General features: G+C 38.0%; 1 protein-coding gene across 1 annotated transcript in view; it reads left to right on the top strand.

Annotated features, from left to right (window-relative positions):
* Positions 1-23,387, top strand: part of TBC1D5 (TBC1 domain family member 5) — a gene marked incomplete at its 5' end in the record, with an annotated part of 192,604 nt that overhangs the window by 97,110 nt on the left and 72,107 nt on the right. The window contains 2 exons of the mRNA XM_082479097.1: positions 13,171-13,313; positions 19,945-20,051. Coding sequence (XP_082335223.1) covers positions 13,171-13,313; positions 19,945-20,051 — 250 coding nt within the window. The remainder of the gene's footprint in view (positions 1-13,170; positions 13,314-19,944; positions 20,052-23,387) is intronic.

Genomic DNA, 23,387 nt, shown 5'->3' with positions numbered 1-23,387 from the left:
TATATAGCCTGCAGTCTCATTATTAATTTCATTGTAATCACAATTCTGTTCTTGCGATGGCCTGCAAAGTAGAAGGCAGATTTCCGGCATGGCAAAGAACAGAACGCAGCCCAAGAAAATGATGGTTCTGCTCCCTCTGCAGGGTTACGTCTCCAGCTGCAGGGTCTCCTCTCTATCTCAGAAGCCATGTAGTGGGCAGGGGGAGAGTCCTGCAGACCCCTGTAGAGAGAGTAGTCAGTTCAACTTCAAGCAAGGCCATATGCTGCTGCTTTCATCTCCTACCAGCATCCACTACGGGTAAGGAGAAAGCTGAATCCATTGCACTTAGGGCTGAGCCCAGTGACCACGTTGCGCACAAATTACCCCTTTGTCATCCATCTTGTTCTCCACAGCTCCTATGTAAAAAATCCTCACTGATACTTCCCTTCCAGCTAAATCTTCTGTTCCCCTCTCTTGTCTGTCCTTCATCTCTTCCTTCTTTCCTGCAAACTATTTATTTCTCTCCTTGTTTCCCTCTTTGAATTATTTACCTCCTCTACACCCAATCCCCCTCCACATATGAATGTCTATGTGCACAGATGGGATTTCTAGGACAGTCAGTATATAATTTTCCACAAATGCTTATTTAAAAACAAACATAATCATCTAAGGGCGTAAATGAAAAACTGGTTTTACTGATTTTTTTCAGCCTTAGAACTCGCTCTCCGTTAAAAGTTGGTGTATCTGATGAGAAGCAGATCCAGTTCCTCCCTTTCACCGATAACTTTATTTTGCTGATCTACCCTTATTAGTAGTGAGCCGTGTGAGGTGTGCACATCATTCTTGTTTTCTTACATGGACATTTGTCAGCAAGTTTTATGCCCAGATGTCTTGTCAACTAAAATTATTGTCATTAAATAACAAGTTAAATTAAGTTAAAAATACTACACCTGCTCAGTCCTCTATTTTTATTTCTTTACAATTATTTCTATGGTTTTAAACAGTGTATCTGTCTCCTCACAGTGCATGAAAGATCTATGCAGATGGAAGATAGTGACTATGAAAGGAAAGCTACCGTATGGGTAGAGGTAGATGTATTGGGAAAACAGATGAAAAACAGCAACTCTTATTGGTCTTTTTAACAGTAGCTGGTGGATTTCTACAATACTGTGGGTTTTCTTGAAGTTCTGTGTTTCTTAAAAACTTCTTACGTATTGTCATTTTATTGTCATTTCCACAAACTTGGGTTATGGCTTTTTTCTCTCATATCCAAAATAGTTAAGCACACTTTCATCACTTGCATATATATGGCGTCCCTGTGCAGCAAGATGCTAATTCTTTAGTGCTTCCTACTCCTTTTAATAAGGACTAACTTGTTGATTCCTAACTGTGGACAACTAGTCAAGTTTGGAGTTGTCTTTGATTGCAAACATTTTGATTTTGAGTGATGTGCTGATATAAACACATTTGCGTTAGCTGATTTGCAAGAAGTGTTAGAGAAGTGGTAAGACTACTGCTCTGATTTCAGGAGGAAAAAAAGGCAGCCTTCCCTTATTAATGATTTTTTTAAAGCTTTTACTTCTGTCTTAGAGGTGAACTTGTAGAGATGAGCAGCTATTCTGACCGCAAAACGAAAAGAAAGAACAATTAAAATAAATGCTGTTTTTTGACGTAGACTTCGTGTTTTAAAAAGATGGCTCGTAAAAATTGTCAGCTCATGTAGCTGTCGGTTCAGCTGACCAACCTGACAGTAGTGCTGCCCCGTGGTCCCTTTGCTTGGAGGTATACATTTCAAGCACACGGTAATATGTAACTCATAGGTGTATAAAATCATAATAGAGCGTTTCGTCACGTCTAAATGAGGGTAGGTGCATGCTGTCTGAACGGTTAACTGTTGAAAGCGTTGAATACCAGGCATTTGACACTAATTTTACTGGTCAAATCCTCCCCTGAAAGAAGCCTGCCTTGACAAGGCGCTCGTGAGGTACTTTTGCAGAGAGAGGCTGGCGTGATGGGTCGTCGCGTAAGCTACTTGACATTTGTCCCCAGTCAGACCGGATGCCGCATGAAAAATTTACTCAGGCGCGGGGCTCTCAGGAATAAACATTTCTCTGGTGTTGCTCACCGGGGACTCGGCAAGGTGAGCGGAACTCCAACTTGTCACGGATGCTCTGTTCTGACAAACATAAGTAGATGCTAATGGCTAAATCGTGACAGAATAAAGTCCCACAACCATATGGCTAATTGCCACAACAATATCTTCAGTGTTATTAATCAAGTTTTCATAGTGTGCCATGATAATTGGAATAATTAGAAACAGCATAGGCATTGCTTGCCTCTGCCGCACATACTGCAGACAGGGACCTGGAACAACCGCAATTGCACTTTCTGTGCAGCGTTGTTTAGTGCTTTCCTTTCCAGCAAATACTGTGGTTAATTAATGAATTAGCTGTTTGCCACCAGAGTGTTTTATTGCTAGCGGGGCTTCTGCAGGGGCACATAGGTAGCTAAATGAGACCACTAAGCCCTTGTGAGTCTCCAAAAAGATGCGGTATTCCCATAAGGCTGCCGCTATACAACACAAAACTCCACCAGTCATTAGTACTTTGTTCCACAAAAATAGAAGTTCTTCTTCTTGTAGCTAATACGTAAACCAGCTTTTTAAAAATATGTACAGAAAGGATAAAACAACTTCAAAATGTGCATTTTTTTTTGTTTAACAGTTCAAATGAAAGTAAGACTCGGGATAACAATAATGCCATTAACTTACCAGGCAAAAGAAGTTAACTCTTATTTGCCTTCCCCTGCATGATAATGGAATTGGGCTCCAAACTTACATTCTGCCTTTGAACTATGGTTATAAATAAAGTGGTGATTCTAACAGTTACTTACACTGAGGAGCTAAATCATCATTTTGTGCGCTACCTACCGGAACAGCCTCACTTGATTCTTACGTTTAGGAGTATGACAGCAGGGAGGAAACGCTAGTGTTTCCTCGGTGCATGCATCAACATGTAGTTGACTGGTCACTAAAACTGGCAGATTGATGATGATGACTCCCTTCACTGGGTGTATGAAGGCATTTAGCCAGACTAATAGATTGAAATGGACTGCTGCATGTATGGCCTCTGAACAGCTTCTTAATTTAGTTTTAGAGCGTACAATAGATGTAATATTGAATTCAGTGATGATATAAATCTTCTCTCCTCATTCTAAAAAATAAATAAATTTCTTCTCTGGAGTCAAGAGCCACAAAGAGATTTTGAAATGTTACATACTTAATTATAAAGAGGCTTGCAGAAGTAAGCCCCCAGTTCAGGTGAGAGGTAGGAATTCTGTCCGGTTTAGGTTTATTGCTCTTTGATTTCGACTCTCAAGGGGAAAGCATCTCTGAAATAAGCCTGTTACACTGTGAACAGAAGTATAGAAAGTCAGGATTCTCTCCCCATTGAGGGCTGCTGTGAAGGTGGTCTGACCCCTGTGGGTAGCAGTTTCAAACAGGGAATTTCCAGTGGAATTCCTTCCTCTACAGAGTTGCTGTAGAGCTGGGTGCTTCCAGTCATTCGTGGGAGATACCCAAACAAAATCCTGGATGCATAGAAAATGGTACTTTAAAGTATCTGTCTAGTGGGGTTTTGCATCTGTTTTGGTGTCCTTTTATCTCTACACACTTTTTCTTTGTGATTCATTGGCAAGGAATTTATTTGCCGTGGTATAGTTTTACCTCTGTTCACATTCAGTGTAATTAGCAGTAATTTTCCAAATACTAAAATAAGGCTTCTGCAAAAGGTACGTATAGTAAGATTTTGTTGATGTTAATAAAGTCTTCATTGCTGGGGCCTGTTTTATTCTGAGCATGGCTGCCAAATAGCTGAATAAGGTTTTTTGTTTTCTTCATATCAAAGTATCACAATTTCAGTTTCTTATGCTTTAAACCCAACTGAAAGATTATCACTGTGTAAAGGCCATGTTCTTTTACTTTAGATATGCTTGACGTATATTTATGCAGTTTTATGAGATAAAGAAGGCAATCTGATATATACTTTAATTATCTTAAAGTTAGCATTTTGCTTTATAATGCATATTCTTGGATATATTGCCATCCTTAATTTTACTATGAAAACGTAAAACTGTCTTCGTTATCAACTGAATTCTCTGTAATACCAAAAAACACCTGTGGTGGAGAAATGGGATTAAAAAGGGAAAAAAGACTAACCTGGATTAGTAAACTAGTGGTACGGTCACAACAGACGTGTTGCCTTGTTGGTTTGAATACAATGTGTTTTCCAGTAGCAGTTCCATTGCTGGATGTAGGCAGGTAGCTTCTGAACAGTTAAAAAAAAAGTTAAATCTCCTGAAATTTTTAGTATGTTTGATTTAGCATAACAGAAAAAGTTCATTTGATTTAACATTTCAATACAGGGTAACAGAAAAAAGGTTCAATTGTAGATTTCAATTTTTTATGGACAGAAAAGGCATTTTGTTTAATATTTGTGATAGGGAAGTCTCCAAGATAGAATATGAAAATAGAAACTTCATACTATTTTATCAGTACTTATTTGTTACTTTAGAGCTATTAAGAAAATTGTCTTTTTTCCTTTTATTTTAAAATACATGTCTTTTTGATTAAGTCTTGTCCAAGTAGATTCTACAGAGAAATATAATAACTTTATAGGAGATTTAGCAATACAAGACAGTAAAATGTTATTGATTCCTCTTTTATAGAGAGATAGTACAAAAGGATGGTTGTATCCTTTAAACCTTCTGCACGCATCTTGAATCAATGGATAAAGCTATTAGCAAATTTGTTTTATCATCTTAAGAACTGTGCTTTAATTACAACACTGAGAGTTGTTTTTCTAATATAATTTCTCCACTTTAAAACCAAATTTAATCATTGCTGTTTAAAGATGGAAAAGTTGGGGGGTGGAATTCCTAATTGCTAATAGCTGATATCAGTAGGAACTTCACTAATTTAGAAGTGCCTCTTTTGTTTCAATAGGTTTATTGCAGCAAACGGTGTTTAAAATCATTCACCTGTAATTATTTTTGTTAAAAAAAGAAAATGTTTTTGCTACTCTGCAGTGCTTTTCAAAACAAAATGCACATGCATCATCAGTATTTAGGACTGTGGGCTTGAATCGCAGGGAGGCAAAGAGCAGTAAGAATTCAGTAGGCGCACCTTCAAGGTCTTAACATTTTTCTCTTATGAGTGCAGATATTGGTCATTAAATTAGGGTTTTAGATATGTATCAGAGATGAAGTCACATACTCCTTGCACTTAAGGGGTGTTTATCACTGACTTGAAAAGGTTTTTTTCCAGTAGAATGTAGCAACCCCCTCTGGCCCTTTTAGTTTATCACCATAATTTTATCACAGTGAACCTTGCTTTTTAAATCTGGGTATTGTCTGAGCTGTTTAAATGTAGTTGCTTTGCAGAAACACGGCAGTATTCTTCAGTCTTTTTCCATTGAATGAAAGCACAGTTTAGCCCAAATAATTTCTAAATGAGTCGTGATATAGCAGCTGGACCCTTCATGCTGTTGCCTCTGTATTCTGGGTGCCTCAGCTTTGATCTGCAATATTTGTTGTCAACACGAAGCACCTTTATTAAAAATCTTGACAAATGTCTAGAACTTCTGTCCTTTAAAAACATCAGTAAAAAATTTTTGAAAAGTATTTGAATATGCAAAGAGACTAGAATTCTCTCAGAGAAAAGAAGTCAAAAGTTCATCCATTAGGTAAAGAAAAGGCGAACCAATTACATACAGGTTAAGAGCTTGTTTCAGCCAGTCATATTATTGGAGTTTTGCATTAAGAAAATCAATCAAATAAATTGCAAAATCAGAGCAGTAATCAAAGGTTGTACAAGTTTATGGGTTTAATTCGTCTGAATTCCTGCCTTTACAGGACTTTATCAAATAATCTCTGAATCAGATCCAATCTTACATTATATCTATCCAGAATTTTGTAATAACATCTGATCAGAATTTAAAGATTCTAGTATGGAAAACCACCACATCTTTAGGCAAATTTCTCCAGTGGTCTACTTGTCATTGCAGGGGGTTTATTTTTGTTTATGGGCTTATTGTTGCGTGCGGGGGGGGAGAGCTGCTTGTGGTGATCTTCTGGCGTATATTTTACGTGGCTTTTAGCTGGTATGAATTTGTGTATCATTTATCTTCCCCCTGGTGAAGCCATGCTGATAATTTCCTTGTCCTTCATGTGCCTCGCAACCGTTTCCAGGATTAGCTGCTCCATCATCTTCCCGGGGATCAAGGTGAGGCTCACTGGCCTGTAATTGCCTGGGTCCTCCTTCTTAGCTTTCTTGAAGATAGGAGTGACATGAGCACCACGACCAATCAAAGATTATTAACAATGGCCTCCCAGTGACATCTGCCAGCTCCCTCAGCACTCATGGGTGTATCTCATCAAGGCCTATGGACTTATGTACGTCCAGCTTGCTGAAGTATTCCTTGACCTGATCCTCTTCCACCGTCTTCCTTGCTTCAGCCTTTTTCCCTGTCTCTGAGACCTGGGATTCCGGAAAGCCAGTCTTGCTAGTTAAGACTGAGGCGAAGAAGGCGTTCAATACTTCAGCCTCTTCCATGTCCTGTGTAACCAGGTACCCTTGTTATAGGGTAGAGTAGAAATGTTGAGCAGAGTTTTAAAATCAGGGAGAGGTTTTAGTGAGTATGGTTACCAGTGATCCTCTTTGTAAAAGTTGTTTTATGGAAAGTTCCTTATCGTTGGGACATATACGACAGCAGGGTGAAGTGGCAGGAGAAATGTACACTTTGCAATGGCTGTATAAAGGAGCAAAAGACGTCAGTATTAAGTGGATTCCCCTAAATGCGCATGAAAGAACTTCCAAACAAATTCAGGATAATATCAAAGTACAGCTGTCAACACTTAAAACAGTACACCAGGCTAGAACTACATTAGAGACCAAGACCATAGCAAGAACATGAAGGAAAATTATCTTTCCTCTGGCAGGGGCACCACCTCTTCTGGTGAACATGCCCGAGGCACTCAGCAGTAGTTACTGGTGCCGCCCAAGAAGTTGGGTGTAGGTAGGGGGCAGCAGTAGGTGACAGCAGCAGCCGTGGAAAGTCTGAAGCCTGGGCAGCAGTGATGCCAAAACCTACCCAAAGCAGGCTAACAGGCTCGATAGTTTTATTGTGGTGCATTCCTAAAAATATTAAACATTAGTGCTAGGAAGATGCGATGGCACCTTTTTCATTAAGCGCATTCGTGTAAGTGGGTATATTACAATTGGTCTGGCTTAAGACAGCAGTGAGTGCTTTTGGCAAGATGGGTAAATTAGAGTAAGGAGGGGTAGAACCATGATTCGGGCGTTTGGTGCAATGATCCACCAAACTTCCCTGCAGCCAGTTCGGGAGAAGCCGGATGAAATTAACACTCTGCATGGGAACGCAGGGCAGGACGATCCCACCTAGATCGCAGTCACACCAAAGAGTGTCTGTCATTCTCCAGCACGGTAATAGTCCGCATACAAACCTGAAACTGCTAAAACAGGTAAGGCCGGTGTATGCGCACATGTAAGAAGAATCTTTTTTATATGCTTTCTATTATCTCTAAGTCTAAGGAGAAGCCGAATTATTTGTTAGATGCTGGCACGCGCTTTTTCCCTCCTTATCGCACACACTTTTGAACAATCAGCATACACTGCTGGAGACGATGTGGTAGAAATTTATAATATTGAAATGTTTTACATTTAAATGTTTTACAGCCTAAGGAAAATCTGATCATCTGCCTTCTCAAATGATAAAGGCCACATAATTTTATCTAATAAATCTAGAATTAACATTTGAATTTACGGTTGAAGTAAACAGATCTTCTAGCAACATGTCTGTTTTCATTCCCTTCACAAGTCAAGTAGATTAAGGCAAAAAATGCAACATATGCTGTAACAATATCTCGCTATACATCCTTTCTGGGTGGTGTGCATATGATGGTATGCTGTGTGTAAAATTCTCAGCGTTTAGATCGAACACATCAGAAGTTTCTGTAAATCCCTGAAAGTCTGGTGAGCTTCCCACATAACTACTTATAGCAGTTTTTTGGCTTTATCGGGATTTCACATGCTTCTTTCTGTTCTGACAAAATACTGGATTTTAATGAGGTTGTGTTTACTTTAGAAATGTCATTTTGTTAATTGTTACACTTTGCTTTTTTGCCTTTATTCTCATCTGTGATCATTAAGAGTTCCTCATGCACCATGAGCAGTACTGCCCTTCCGCAAGACCCTTGTCGAAGAGTAGTTGAAAGAACAAGTCGTGATTATACTTTGGGCATGTCTCCTTCGCTGTCTTGTATCATTTGAAGGTTTTATTAATCTCTTTAGGACATTCTGTACAAAATCCCTGAACTGTATAAAGCCACGGGAGTCTTACTAAAAACAAGATTTATTAAGAAAGGAGACAGAACACTGGAGAAATGGACTGTGTAACAAGTCTAAGCTGGAATGTTGCTAAAGCTTGTCTTGATTGGTCTCCTCCATGTTATTAAAAGAAACTAAATTACCTTACACATCCTCTGATTGAACTTGCCTGTTTTCCCTCTGACTGCCTCTGGCAACCACCAAATCCAGGAGAGTTTCTAGTATCAAATGTCTTTTTTTGAGGGTGCTTTTGCTGTATATTTTCAGCTATCTTTGCTCTTCTCATCCATGCGAGTGTTGGCAAGCGCTGCCGCGGGAGCAGTAGCCTCCGTGTTAGCCCTGCCTGCTGCTGGGTACCTCTGCAGAAGGACAGCCAGGGAGATGCTCAGCATTCTTCTGCCTGCAGCCCACCCGGTGTCCATAGGTTAGAAACGCAGACGTCTGAAAGCGTAGCGCAGGCATCAAGTCTGCCAGGAGCAGCGCTTACTGCCTGGCATTAAACTATTTAATTCTTCATCTTCCGTATAGCCTTAAGTTCTTTCGAAAGTGTTATACAAATGTCGCTCCTCATTCTTTTTCCATATCTTATTTTTGAGCAAGCAAATCACAGCTCAAGTCTGTCTACCCTTTCTCCTAAATTATTGACCATGACTTTACATAGTAAATTGCACTGGCTACAAATGTTTGCTTGAACATAATTCATGGCAGAGTTTAAAGAGACAGAGCTAACATATCATTTTCTCAGTCAGTAAACAACTGATGTTAATTTTGGCATTTCTCAGCTTCCGAGTGCTTAGTTTTGATAAGATGGCGTTCTTTTCAATACTTACAATCCATTTAAATAATGTTCTTTTTTTTTAAAAAAAAAAAAATGCATCAAAACTTGCACTGAAAATGAAATGACATCCTGCAAAATCCTACTGACCCTCCCTTTCTCTGGAAGACTCCCACTAGTGAGTCTTGCAAGCGTTGGAAACTGGATGAACAGCATCCTCCGCCGTCACATCCACATCCACCAAGCAGCACTAGCTGTTGCAGGTGGATGGTACGCACCTTTCCCATTTCCCATGCGGATGCAGCTGGGGTGAAGGACAGGATGGCAGGTGCACCGTTGGGTTGGTGGCAAGAGTTAAGAAGAAACAGGACGTGCTCTGTGGAAAGCTGCACTCTGCTGTGTTTAGGTCAACCAAGGAATTATCAAATTTGGCCTTCTTTTTTAATATACGCAGCAAAAAGGAAATACCAGAGACCTTGTTGTTTTGATTCTAGACCTTCTTAGTGAAATGCTAGGGAAAAAAATTAGTTAAGCATGAGCAGATTTTTTTTAACATTGTTCTAATGAATAGTACCAATGAATCAAGCCTTGAGCAGATGCTTGGAGTGGAAATTGTACTGACGACTGAGTTTAGCATAAGTATAAATGGCTGAGAACAGGCTCTTACAGTAGAATTTTTAGGCAACTTCTTGACAAGTTGTAGGTCCTAGATTTAGTAATTTAAAGTAGCTTCAGAGCCATGCTTTTCCTTTCCTGGTGTTACGTTTTTCTCATTCTTTATGATTTCATTGTGTTGTTTTGTCCTCATAAATACTCCTAAACTCGTCGTATTGCCTTGTTGCCTTGTCTGTAACCATTTCTTAGGCTTATTTAATTTTTTTTTAAAGAATTCTTTGTCTTCCAAGAAGGCAGAGAAGATAACCAGCTAAATGTATGTAACATAAGTTAATTTTATTAATGCTTGGAGAATAGGTCTGTAAATCTCAGTCAAAATGGTTGTGGTTTTAGTTAAAACTGGTAAGGCTGGATCGTTGCCTTATTTAATGGCTTTACTAAAGCACAGTTTTCTCCTGCTTTCCCTATATTGTAAGGTCATTAATGAATCATTATCTATTGCTAGTAATTACTGATCTCTTGAGAATGTTGGATGAATTACATAGGAATCATAAGTGGAAGATACAGTTACATATTCTACAATGTAGGTAGTAGTACCTTGGTGTTTACGGCTTTAAAGAATATGGGGGGGTGGGATGTTAGTCGATTTTAATTGCTAAGTGTGCCTGGTAAAATATGAATTATTGTATTACTGCATGTGATAAAAGTTATACTATTGTGAGCCTCGCAGGCTGCAGGTGTAACAGATGTAAGGCAAGATTAACAGGACAGAACAATAATTAAACCACAGACAGCCACCTCAAAAAAAAAAAAAAAGGTTTATCATGTCCAAAGCAATTATTAAGTGTGTCTTAAATTCTCTGCAAATATTTGGAAAAGCAATAAAAACATGTTAGTTTGAAAGACAGCTTTTTAGTGTGGACACTTACTTTAAGGAATTAAGATCCCTTTTTATGAATATAAAAGCTGAGTGAAGTCCTGCCATATGGCAGTATGGTTCATAGGCAATAGGTCCTTAGTTTATAGGTGCTATGAGCTAAATGCTGCCGAAGAAAATAAGAGAGCAGTTAGTATATATGCATTTACAACAGTATGAATTGCTTGCTCCCTTTAAGACAGGGAGGTTCAAATAATTAATGGTAATACTGTGTTTGCAAAAGGAAGTCCAGTTGTTCTTCAGCAGTCTACATCTGTGAAACGTGATACCTCTGGGGACCGAGATTTAATTTTCCCAGGAGAAAATATAAAAGCAGGAGAAAAAAAGGAATGACTTCTGCTTGAGCAGAATAAACCTGCATCTACAAACGATTAACACTGCATAATGAAGTAGTAAAGAAGCAAAAGAGATTTCTAATAAAAGACTAATAACAAATCCCATTACACCATGGTGTATTTTTTCCCTTGAAGTGTATTAGACTTTTAGCAAGGCTTCTGAATGAGATTTGGGTAGTTGCAAGGAAAGTCAGCTCAAATGCTTCAAGCTTAGCTGCAATGTCTTGCCTATCTGTTTGCGTAACTTGAAAGTTGTGGTTTTACAGGTGGGAGGGGGTGTTAATGCAAGTAATAGGCTTCACGCAGAGTTTGGGTAATGTTTGTGTCACCACAGGATAATCGTCTCCTGTAGGCTAGGCACTGTAGGGTAACGTGCCACACTATACGGCAAAATCCCTTAGATAGAACAGACGCGGTCTTAAATGCACTAGCTAAGCTTCGGGTTTGCGTTAACGGTTCTTCTGACTTCTCTTTCTGAGCCCTGAAAATACGTCCTCATAGGAAAGGGGTTTCATCAGAGAGAGAAATACACAGAGTTTGTGTTTTGGCAGAGCTAATACTGTGACTTTGATAATTACTACACTGACATAGAAAGTTACAAGACCTTTGAACGTAAATGTTTGATATAAGGATGAGATGATGCTGTCTTTGGAAATCGTGTATTTTCACTTTAAAAGGGAACATGTCTTGCACAGGAAAAAAAAATCTGTGTAGTGATCTCTAAATCTGTAACATGGATGTTTTTGCAGATTATACGTATGGCTCCAGTGGTGGGGGGGGGGGGGCAATAAAAGTTTAAGTGAACAAAACCTTGACTCACAAAACAGTCCCTTTGAATTTCTTTTCTAAGAGGGAGTCTTTTTGTACACACTGTTGCTATCTTAAAAGCTTGTGCTCAACTGACGTGTTGGAATTCATTTGTCTGGAAATGAACTTTTATTAGTGGAATCAGGAAAAAAACCACAGATGCCTTAAACCAACAATGAGTTCTGGGGCAACAGTGGTTAAGCGTGAATTCTTACAAGTGAAACTAATCCTGATGAAATTTCTAGTTGCCATTTTAGAAATTTTTGTGAGTTTTAAAGAATGACTTAATTTGCTTAGCAGAAATTTGCAATCAATCTTTTCTTGCCACTGAATAAACAGATTCCACATGCGTAGTAATTTGCATATCCCAGCTAAAAATGTAAGTCATTATTTTTAAGTCCATTTCATAATAACTATTTCAGGATTAATGTTACTGACTATTCTTTAGCTTTTTCAAATGTAACCTTAGATAATCCTACCTAAAAAGGTACAAAGCTAGTGGGTCTGTTCTGAAATAGGAAAGGGAAGTGCCTTTCCTGAGGTCGGCAAGCAGGTCAGTGTAAGAACCAGAACTGGAAATAAGAAATCTTAAGAAATAAATTTCTTCTACTGCACCTCAAGCTTCCAGCCTCAAGCAAATATTGCATGTAATAAGACAGATCTTCACATTTTGCTAGGTATAAAAAGAGCACAGATATGAACAGGAATTAACAGTATCTTCTACATCCAGATTATCACTAAATCTGGTAAAGATTTGAATTAGGTTGAATCAAAATAGCATCCATAACGTATTTTACATGGAACTGCAAACACTGTCATCAGTAACAGGGAAGAAGCCTCGTCAAAGTGAGTGTGACCCGGGCCGTTTTAACTGCTGTGGGGCATCTGCCTCTGAACTGGCTTTCACTTGACTGGGCTTTTCTGGGCTTCTCATAAACCACTGGCTTCACCCTCCTGGTTTTGCTGTTCCAGGCTATTCTTGCGTAACATTTTCTCACTTTCGTCTTAGATGACTATCACATTAAATGCCCCAAAATATGGTGTACAGGATTGATATGTTTTGTCCTTTGAGGTTCACCCATGTAATAATATTAGTCAGTTAAGCTTCTACAGTCTGTAATGTATGACTTCTTCAATGTAGATGCAGTAACATTTCCACAAATACGATTAGTTAAGTGGTTATCACAGATCTTCACGCGTTGCAAAATTTTCTGGTAAAATGTTTTGGACTGTCGTAGATCCTGGGTTACGTATCCTCACTTTACCATGCTTGGCACAGCGGAGAAATACAAATCACCTCTTTTCCTTTTTCTTTCAGGCGATGGGTAAGGCTCCTGTTTGGACGTGAATTCCCTCTTCAGGACCTCCTGGTTGTCTGGGATGCTCTGTTTGCTGACAGTATCACTCTGAATTTAGTTGACTACATTTTTGTAGCCATGTTGTTATATATTAGAGATGCCTGTAAGTATCAACTATATTACGGTCTTTTAAAAAGAATGCAAAGCTATTTTTCAAAGCAAAAGAGGACGTAAGAAATGCTATATTTCATTGTGACGTTTTTAACGTACTGAAAATCATTCCAAATGCTAGGAAAGGAGCCATTTATTATCAGACATGGCCTGCTGTATTGATGAAACAAATTGTATCTTGGTGTTAAATGCAGGTTTGTTTTCTGAGTAGTTCTGTGTTTTTATGTGGAGTTGCAGATTTCCTGTGCAGTAAGTGATACCGGTATGTATAGAGCTCCACCTTCTGACCAAGCTGATGAATTGAGTAAAGCCTCCCTTCGACACTGGCAATATTTTTATGCTGTTCTGCTCTAAAAAATGTGAAAATGCACAAGACAATGACTCATAATTTGCGAAGATATATCTTGAAGGAAATGTAAATGCAGAGATGAGTAACAATCGAAAATATGTTTATTCCATGCAAGAGTGGCATCTTTAAGAAATGATCGTTTTGTTTTATTTTATTTTAGTACACCTGAAATATGTGCAAAGGTGAATTCTTATGGGTTAGTGATGACCGATAAATACATTAGGTTGGGACAAACGTGAAATCACAAAAATGTTGTTAGCTTATATAATTTTGAAGGGGAGGAGGAAGCTATGTAATGATTAATCGAGGCGTTTATTTTGCAAAAAATTCTATATACAACTTTGCTGGAACAAAGTATACATTTTGCAGAAAGATGCATGTCTTTCATTAACTATATGAATTCCATAACATGTTGTTCAGAGTTAATTATATACAATCTGTAATCTTTAGGTTATAGCAAGGTCACATATTTGACACAATTTTGTATTCTAGGATACATGAAGTTTTCAACATCTGTGGTTCCTATTTTAGGGACCAATCTAGAAAACGTAACGTGCATGTACTTTACACGTACTGTCGTTCCACTGCCTGCCTTCATGTGGTTTTTTAATTACTTTTTAATAAACATGCAGCATATAGAGCAACCTTACATTCCTCTTAAAGAAGTGGACATTTAATTCAGTTTAGAGGTTGCAAAATTAATGCTGCTGTTTCAGGATGATCTGATTCCAGGTCATTATGTTCTGCAATCTAAATCTGGCTTGTTTATGTGCAGTAAACTGAAATAATCTTAAAATTTTTGGTATAGGTACATAGTGCAGATGCACATAAAAATGCTTCTTAACGTCAGTATTTTATTTTGTGTCATTGTTTCCCTTTAAAAAAAAACTTTAGAACTGTGTGTGTAAGCACCGTCTCTCTTCTTGGGGAGGGAAGGTTGTTCTGGGTTTGTTTTCTTTTGCTTTGTGGTGCTCATGTGCAAATATCAGTATGAGGTAACTAAAAAGCTTGAGCTAAAAATGTGTTCTAGGCATCTGTATGAAATCGGTCTCCCTCTTTTCTCTAAAATCCCTAGGCTTAGTAAATAAAGTAGTAAATAGCTTTAAAGTGGAGTACTTTTGCCCAAACGAGATGTAAAGTCATCTCATCAGGACAGCTAATACTTCATACAAATACTGTTTCTGTAATAAGTAAGTTTTGTTCTATACTTGGACCTAGTTAGTTACTCATAGTATAATGGTGAGACAAAATACATAGTCAAATACTGTAAAGTTGAATATATTTTGAAAGTCAAGCTCAAACTGTGGTGATTTCCACCATTCTTGGCTTGATAAAAGAAAGCTTTTCTTATATAGCTGTAATAGAGAAGTTTTCCATTTTTCCATATTTTTTATTGCTGGTAATATTTGAGCTTTGAATGGAGTTCCAAGTTCTGTTGTAATATTTTTTAAAACATTTTCAAATAAAATAAGTTTCTAAGTTTTATTTGGTGAAAGGAAATGTTAGCTTAAAACATCCAATGATGTTAATCATCTATAAATAAACCGTCTTGAAATTTTCAGTTTAAAAACTTTGAAGCAATAGAAATAGTAATGGAGCTCCTACGATGTTATGTTATAAAAATGTCAAACATAAACAATGATAATAATACAGTACTGAAAGCATTTGAAAGTTTAAAAATTATGCAGATTCCTTTATACCAACACATTTGGGGATGGGGGAGAAGTTGCTGATTTGGGAATTGATGGGTTTTTTTCTGTGTTTTATTATGATGTTCTCAAGGACATGATTTTAAGAAAGTATTATTTCTACTATATTTTTCATTTTGTTTTTATTTCAGTTTTGAAATCCTCTGTTACTCAAACAATATATTATTCAAGGAGAAGGGAACATTTAGATTATTAGATTATTGTTTATACATTTTAGAGATTGCAGATACATAATCATGTACAAAGCCATTCTGTAAACTGCTCTGTTCAGTTTTACATCTGTATCCAAGCAGAGCTTTATATATGGAGTGATAATCCTCACAAGCCAAGTGTAGGGTTGTGTACCAAAGTACCTATGAGTTTTCATAAATTGTTTTCTTGGTTTCTTTGGAAAAATTCATGCAAAACAACCCTTTTTTTTTTTTTAAATCCTGTCAATTCAGAAGCACAAATATGTTACCTCTTTTTCACCAATATGGATGTGCATGCAGTTGTTGATGAAATCAGAATGGAGGGTAGGGTGCCATGCAAAAATATATATATTTTATATACTTCCCTTCAATAAGGACAAAAGTGAACAAACCTGGAAGTACTGTCTGTATTTTGCATAGTAAACTAATGTCATTACTCCAACAGGAGCTAATTTTGACCGCTCAGTGTGAGAATAAGCATATTTTTATCACATTCCTACTTGAATAATAGCTACGGCCATTGTTAGGATATATTTGTTCTTATCTAAAAGCGCTCTGAGTATTTTGAGGGAGATAAAGCAGCCACAGCATCTTCTTAGAGGACCTGATTTGTTATTTCTGTTGTACTGCAAGGTGTTCATATTATCTATGTTTAACTTGATTTGGGGCCCTATTAACATGCGTAAAGCAGCAAGGGGAAGTAGTCCTACCCTTTCTGCATTAGGAAGTCATCTGGATACAGAATTGGTGGCATCAAACATTAAACTTTCGCGAAATGACATGTGGCAGAAAATTAGGACTTGGTTGAGAGCATGTACAGTTACCTTACATGTTTTCCACCACTATTATTCCTGCTTGCATCCAGGAATGGTTATTGTACCAGCAGAGAAAAGTCAGTCTCATCTAAAGCAGAAGGGAGAAAGCAATTTAATGTTCCTCTGGGCACTGTATAACAAATATTAATCAAAAGGCAGTAAGATTGCTTTCTCTGTGGAGAGGAGTTTCTTCACTCCTTCCCGAGAAATACCAATAGCATTCTTCTTTGGAGAAGTGAGAGCTTGTTCACAATAAAAGTCGGATCCAGATGTGACTCTTGCCAAGCCAATCAGTGAAGGAAAAGCACAGGTACAGAGGCACCAAGCTTATAACATGGCAGCTGGTCACAGTGTAAGATATTTCACCATTGGACTTCATCAGCATCCAGCTACTGCTGAGACTGGATAAATTTGTATTGCACAGAACCTTCTTCCGGAAACTTTGTCCTACAGCTGATTCTTAGAAATCCTTTTAACTCTGATATGCATATTCAGAGAAGGGGCGTTGGTTTGTTTTATTGCTATTTTCTCTATCATTTTTTTTTTTAAAAACTGCCACTCTGTTGGAGAATATTATATGTTTTGTCCTGAAGAGAGAAGAATCATAGAGTGGTTTGGGTTTAAAGAGGCCTTCAAGGATCATCTAGTCCTATCCCCTGCCATGGGCACGGACATTTTTCACTAGATTAGGTTGCTCAAAGCCCCATCCAACCTGACCTTAAACACTTCCAGGGATGGATCATCCACAGCTTCTCTGGACAACCTCAATCCAGTGTCTCACCACCCTCATGTAAAATAATTTCTTCCTTATGTCCAATTTAAATCTGCCCTCTTTCAGTTTAAAACCCTTGCCCTTCATCCTGTCACTACGGGCCCTGGTAAAAAGTCTGTCTGTCTTTCCTGTAGGCCCCCTCAATATATTGAAAGGCCGCTGTAAGGTCTCCCCAGAGCCTTCTCTTCTCCAGGCTGAACAACCCCAACTCTCTCAGCCTGTCCTCATAGGAGAGGTGCGCCAGCCCTCTGATCATCTTCATGGCCCTCCTCTGGACTCACTCCAACAGGTCCATGTCCTTCTTGTGTTGAGGGCTCCAGAGCCGGACACAATATTCCAGGTGGGGTCTCACCAGAGCGGAGCAGAGGGGCAGAATCACCTCCCTCAACCTGCTGGCCACACTTCTTTTGGTGCAGCCCAAGATACAGTTGGTTTTCTGGGCTGCGAGCGCACATTGCTGGCTCGTGGGCAGCATGCAGATCACTCTGAAACAAAGGGTACCAAGAGGTGTTTCAGCAAAGGAATCCCTTTAACCCAAGGTGCCCCAGCAAATAGAGCACTGGCAACAGCATTCTCTTTTGTAAAGATTTCTACATGAAAAGGGGATCGCTGAATATGTGGGGAAAACCGTGCAGATACAATAAATATAAAAGCAGGCCTTCCTCATTAAAATTTTTTACCTTTCTTTGGATGGTAAGGTTTCGTTTTAAAATTTTACTTTTAGTAATCAGGAGGGACACAGGTCATTACCCAACAGTTTGAAATTTTTTCCATTATTGAATTGCTTCACTGTTACACGTTTCAAAAAATTAATAATTAGAGTAAATGTCTTGTGGTTGAAAATACCATTTTTTTTTGGTCGGGGGTCAAGTCTGCACCATTAAAATAAATTAGCTTTCTAAATATTTACTTTTCTGTGTATCTGTGAGACAGCAAGGGACTCTTCCAGGAAAAATAAAGAAAGGATAATTTTAATCCATTTTACATTGCAGAATAGAACACATACTGATCTGTTCAAAAGAGGATTGCATTGGTCTTACTGCCTATCGTTTATGAAAGTATTTAGAATTTACTATCAATTTTCAGTATTTTCATTTGCTTTGGTAAAAAGGCATCATGATCATAACTGCAGTACAGTATCTTAAATTTGATTTTACATATGAGAGTTTGATTGGGTATGTACTATGTGGTGCTCGTATTATACTCCTCTGAAAGAACTCTGACGGAGACCATTGTATTGTGTTCATTATGCCAGCTTTGTGACTTCAAGAAGAAAAAACAGGTACCTGAATATGAACAAGAAAAACAAAGGGTAGGAAAAAGAACAGGCAGAACAGATAAAGAATGAGTAGGATAAGTGAGTGCTTTACAAATGAAAGCAGATGTATGAAATTACAAGCTGTCGGATCAGCAACGGAAATGAAGATGATAAAGTGGTTCCCTACACAGATTATAATTATTCATTTTGCCCAGTCCTGCATCTTTTCCCCATAATCCTCTTGTTGAGGGAGGAAAGGTACAGGAGGATATGAGGCTTATTCACATGAAAGAAAAAAAGTAAAACACTTAAATCTTTCTGTCCGTACAACAGTCCTTTATTTTGCCTTTTATTGATTCAAAATAATTTTGCGTTTGCAATGATCCTTTCTGGTTTAGAGTCCTGATTAATGAAAAGTATGTGTTGCTACAGCTAAAGTTCTCAGAATAATAAAGTTTGTTAAAAAATTATTTACCATTACCATTGTTGGAGGCTGTCTTTATGTTGCAGTGTGCAAGCGTCATTAACAGGCATTGCTTTGACAGCTGTGGCAGATGGATTGCCTGGATTTAGATGGTGCAAAAGAAATGAAGTAGTTTACATAGTCCTGCCTAAAAAGATGTCTTTAATAATTGCACTCATAATCAGATTGATTTGGGAGAAAAAAAAAAAAGAAAAAAAAAGAAAAAATTAAACAGAAGACGACAGCAAAGACCCATAGAGTACATTTACTTAGATTCAGATAACATCAAGCCCAATTATAATACAATTATAAACTTTAGCAAAGCATGCTGAAAAATTCCTGAATAAGTAAAAAAAATCTAATAAAGTTAATTGTACGTTATATTTTTAAGTATTTATGAAATCCTAATCTAGCCTTTTCCCTTTTTCCTGAACATTTCCTGAATAGTTTCTGATTTATGAGAAAGCAAGTTGTTGTCATCATTTTACCTATGTGCATATATTTGGGGGGGGGGCACGTACGTATATATGTACATAAATACAACATAAAACATATTTCAGCAAAGAATTGCCAGAGTGGGGGAAAGTTATCATAAAAGCAGGACCAAAGGTAAAATTTATCTCACAAATTATAATACTTAAATTTAGGTGCCTGCAGATGAGCGTCTGAGAGGTCAGTGTCCATTTCAGAGTGTAGGACTAGATCTTCTGGGTCCACGGACTGTATTGCCCTGACCTCCACTGACTCAGGCAGGCTTCAGGTACACAGATACAGAGATCTAAGTGTGGAGCTGACATAAATGTCTATGACATCAAGTCAGTGGTAGGTTTAGCATTGTCCTTAATGATGTCGGACCAAGCGTAGTCATGAAGCTTGCTATAGGCAGTATCTTCTTTTACTCTGAGCGCTACTTGAGTTCTGAGAGTCTTAATGTGGGAAAAGACAGCTGAATCTGAACTGCAATGAATCTACTGGAAAAGATACTGGTTTGGAATATCAAAATAAGATAGTAACATTTCACTTTTTTTTCTCTCTTTTTTTTTTTTTTTTCCCATTTTCATTTTAGTGATTTCAAGTAATTATCAGACCTGTTTGGGACTTCTGATGCATTATCCACCTATTGGAGATGTTCACTCCCTTATCCTAAGAGCACTTTTTCTCCGAGATCCAAAGGTGAGATGCTCGCTTTGTAAGTAGAGGGAATAAATCTCTGTAATAAAATTTTCTAAATACTGTGAAGTTTATAACAACCTACATTTTGGGGACTAAACTGTAGTTTCAAGTTTCTTCTTACCTAACAAAAAAGCTAAAGGAAAGGGTTGGTAACCAAGAGTAGAAACAAGTTCCTTTACTCTTTAAAGGATACTGCCCTACTACTTTGCTAAAGTTATCCAGGTACTCTGGTAACTGCAGATGTTTATGCTCTTTGGAATACCTTTGCTTGGTATTCTATACAGACATCTTTCATAATGAAGTATACTTTTAAGGGAAACAGTAATATTTTATATAAAAACCTAGTAAGCTCTATAGAAACTGCTGTGCAATTTCATCTGTAAGACCTTTTTCATGGGGTTTTTGCAGATTAATCACTGTTAATCCTTAAAGCACCACCCTCACCCAATATATATGAGTTACGTGATGGTTTTCATTTAAAAATGATAGTCTGCTGTTACAGCCCCAAAAGATTCACATGAATAAAATGTATAAATTCATAAATTGCATGTTACATATCACTAGCATACAGTTTCTGATATACTCACCTATACTAAAAAAAATGCGAACCTCTTGCTGTTTTAGGACCGCATGCGTATATGTGTGGTTATAATAAACAGCAGATATCCACAGTACAGGGGATAAAGTGTTTGAGATGAAACAGTACACAATAATCTTTGCAGCACTCAGATCTTTGGCAGATAGCAAAATTTGTGCTGCTGGTTTTGAACTGTCTTTTTGCACATCCCATTAGTAGGCTGCCAGTGCAAGGTCTGATTTCCCTCATCTTCTTGATGCACGTCACCTTTGAAAGTGAAAAATTCATCACTTCTGCACTCTGACTGCCTTCTGCAAAATTTCATTCAGTACCAATGTTTACACTTTTATGGATTAAGAAAAAAAAATTCTCTTTGTTTCTGTATCAGTTTTTTGCAGAAATCTGCATCCTTACAGCTGCTTTCTTCATTCCTCTCGGGCACAAAGATTTCTTTCATGACGACAAGTAAAGTATATCATCTTTTCAGTGTGTAAGAAAGTTTGTGATGTTAGATCTCAGGAATCTTACCTAAGATTTCAGCAGCAGACTGTGAAATCAGACTGCCCGGCATTTATTTACGTATTCTCTTAGCAAAACAAGATAGAAGTATTTTTTAGAGGAAAGATACAAAGGGAGAAAAATTTTGCTAAGATACAAAGTGAAATCCAGTACATAATCTGTCATTTAGTGAAGGTATATACTAAAAGATAGAATAATTACTAATTATTCAGCTTTCCTCCGAAGCATCCTGGGCAGTATACAAGATATCCTACCAGCTGAAGGGGACAAAAATAAACCACCAACTTCCTGTGAAAGAAGCTTGATCACTACTCTGCTCCTTACGCTCTTGTCTCCGACAGAATGAAGTTGTCAGGCTCGTTAAGGCCTCAGCATCCTATAAAGTAACATTCTCAGGTGTGCCTTAAACGCCTTTCAGAAAAATACTGGTTGTAGATCTTACTGTGTCTTTCAGGTAGTTCTCCCTTCACTCGGGTGAATGAGTGCTTAAAGCTCTTTCATGCAGACTGCTAGTTGTTTTGTCAATTTAAATATGATTAGTTACGATTGTTCCTTATTTCTGAGCCATACTTATCCGCTTGGGAAATACGCTGAAGGGTAGGAAGCTGGGATTTCCAGAGAATGAAGAGCCCTAAGGGACTCCCAGCCACCTCTAGTTTTATGTCAGGGCTTTGGGTTGAGACTGCATAAAGAGATCTGGACTTCTTACAGTAAGGAAGTTAAACTGTTCTAAAGGATCACTCTAAAAGCAAAAAATAGCTCCGGGTCTGAGAAAGAAATATATTTTCAATACTATGACCTGAGTACCTGTTTCTTATCTTTCCCCAGGTATGATTTTAAGTTTCGCTTATGTGTCTTTAACCGTATGTTGGTTCAATCCAACGCATTTCTGAACTGGAAGTCTTGTTATTCTATAAGACCTACACATAAAAAATTTCCAAGACCGTCAAAATTTTTCATTCCACAGAATGAAAGGGAAGAGTTAACAAGACATCGTGGGTGCTGTAGGAGTCTAAAGTCGGTACACAGATTATGTATCGATATAAGTGGGAAGATTATGATACCTTTTTTTTGCTGTCTGCATAAAGATAATTCAGTTTGCCTTTATTCCCTGAGCAGATAAAATCAGATTGGAAGAAAAGACAAGGAGATTTTAGGCAGTAGTGTAACTTGTAAGCGATGATTAACGAATTCAGTGCTTAATGATTTTTCTTTCTCCTTTGATGTTTTCCTGTGCATTTCTCTGTCACCAACTTCTGGTTTCTAATGGGAAATTACATTTGGTTCAGTGCAATTTAGATCTCCTGAGCCAGGGCTGAGTTGTTCTGTGTGACATTTCTTCCAAAATTTTGCTTGGGTTTTGATATGTGAAGTCGAGGAACTCTTCTGTGGGAGACCGTTGCATGGTCCAGTGGCTTATTTCAGTATTGGTTGAACATAGCAAGAACGTTTAATGTTATTCCAAATATCTGAGAGAGGCTTGCTCTCTGCCCCTGGGAGCTTTACATCTCAGCTGGACAAGAAACGCTCTTTAGAAATCATGGACAGGGACAAACAGAAATCTGCCTCTTGCAGGTTTGCTAATATATATTGTCTTTGGGATTATTTTCACAGCTAGGTAGATACCAAATAATCTCACTGAGGGGAAGTTGTGGGGTATTTGGACAAAGAAAGGTTGGTGGTATAGACATAAAACTGAAAGTTTCTTCAGGAGCAATCCTGTCATAAATGGTGAAGTAGTTAATGGACCGGATACGGCGGATACGGCCTTTCCATCCATAACTTCTGATTCTGGAGATAATCTGCGTTTGTATGTCTAATAACATCCATTATTTCTTCTGCTTCCTTGGCCTGACATAACAGGTATCTCCTCCTTACTTGGCTTGTGGACTATCAGGAGAGCTAAACTTTGGTTTGATGAAGATGTCGCGTTTTGTTTGCTTCTTTGCACTGCAATTATCACCAGGAGAACAAGCTAAATGTCAGAAGAAAGCTATACATAAAAGGATAGGTGGCATTTTTTTTCTTACAGATAGACAAATACAATTTCCTGACCTTTTGTGGAATCAAACCTCAGCAGAGGCCTAGCATTATTCAGTAATAACAATAATATGAAAAGTAATTAGTGCTTGCCGCTGATCTAATGCGTGCAACAGCTCTCCTTTTCGCTTTGTGAACCCCACTTAGCAGTTGGGATGAGAGGACATTTATAGATACCACATCCCCGATATATTCCAGTG

This window comes from Vanellus vanellus (genome assembly GCF_965231255.1).
Source record: "Vanellus vanellus genome assembly, chromosome: 2".
NCBI classification, from domain to species: domain Eukaryota; kingdom Metazoa; phylum Chordata; class Aves; order Charadriiformes; family Charadriidae; genus Vanellus; species Vanellus vanellus.
This window is presented reverse-complemented; position numbering and strand designations above follow the sequence as displayed.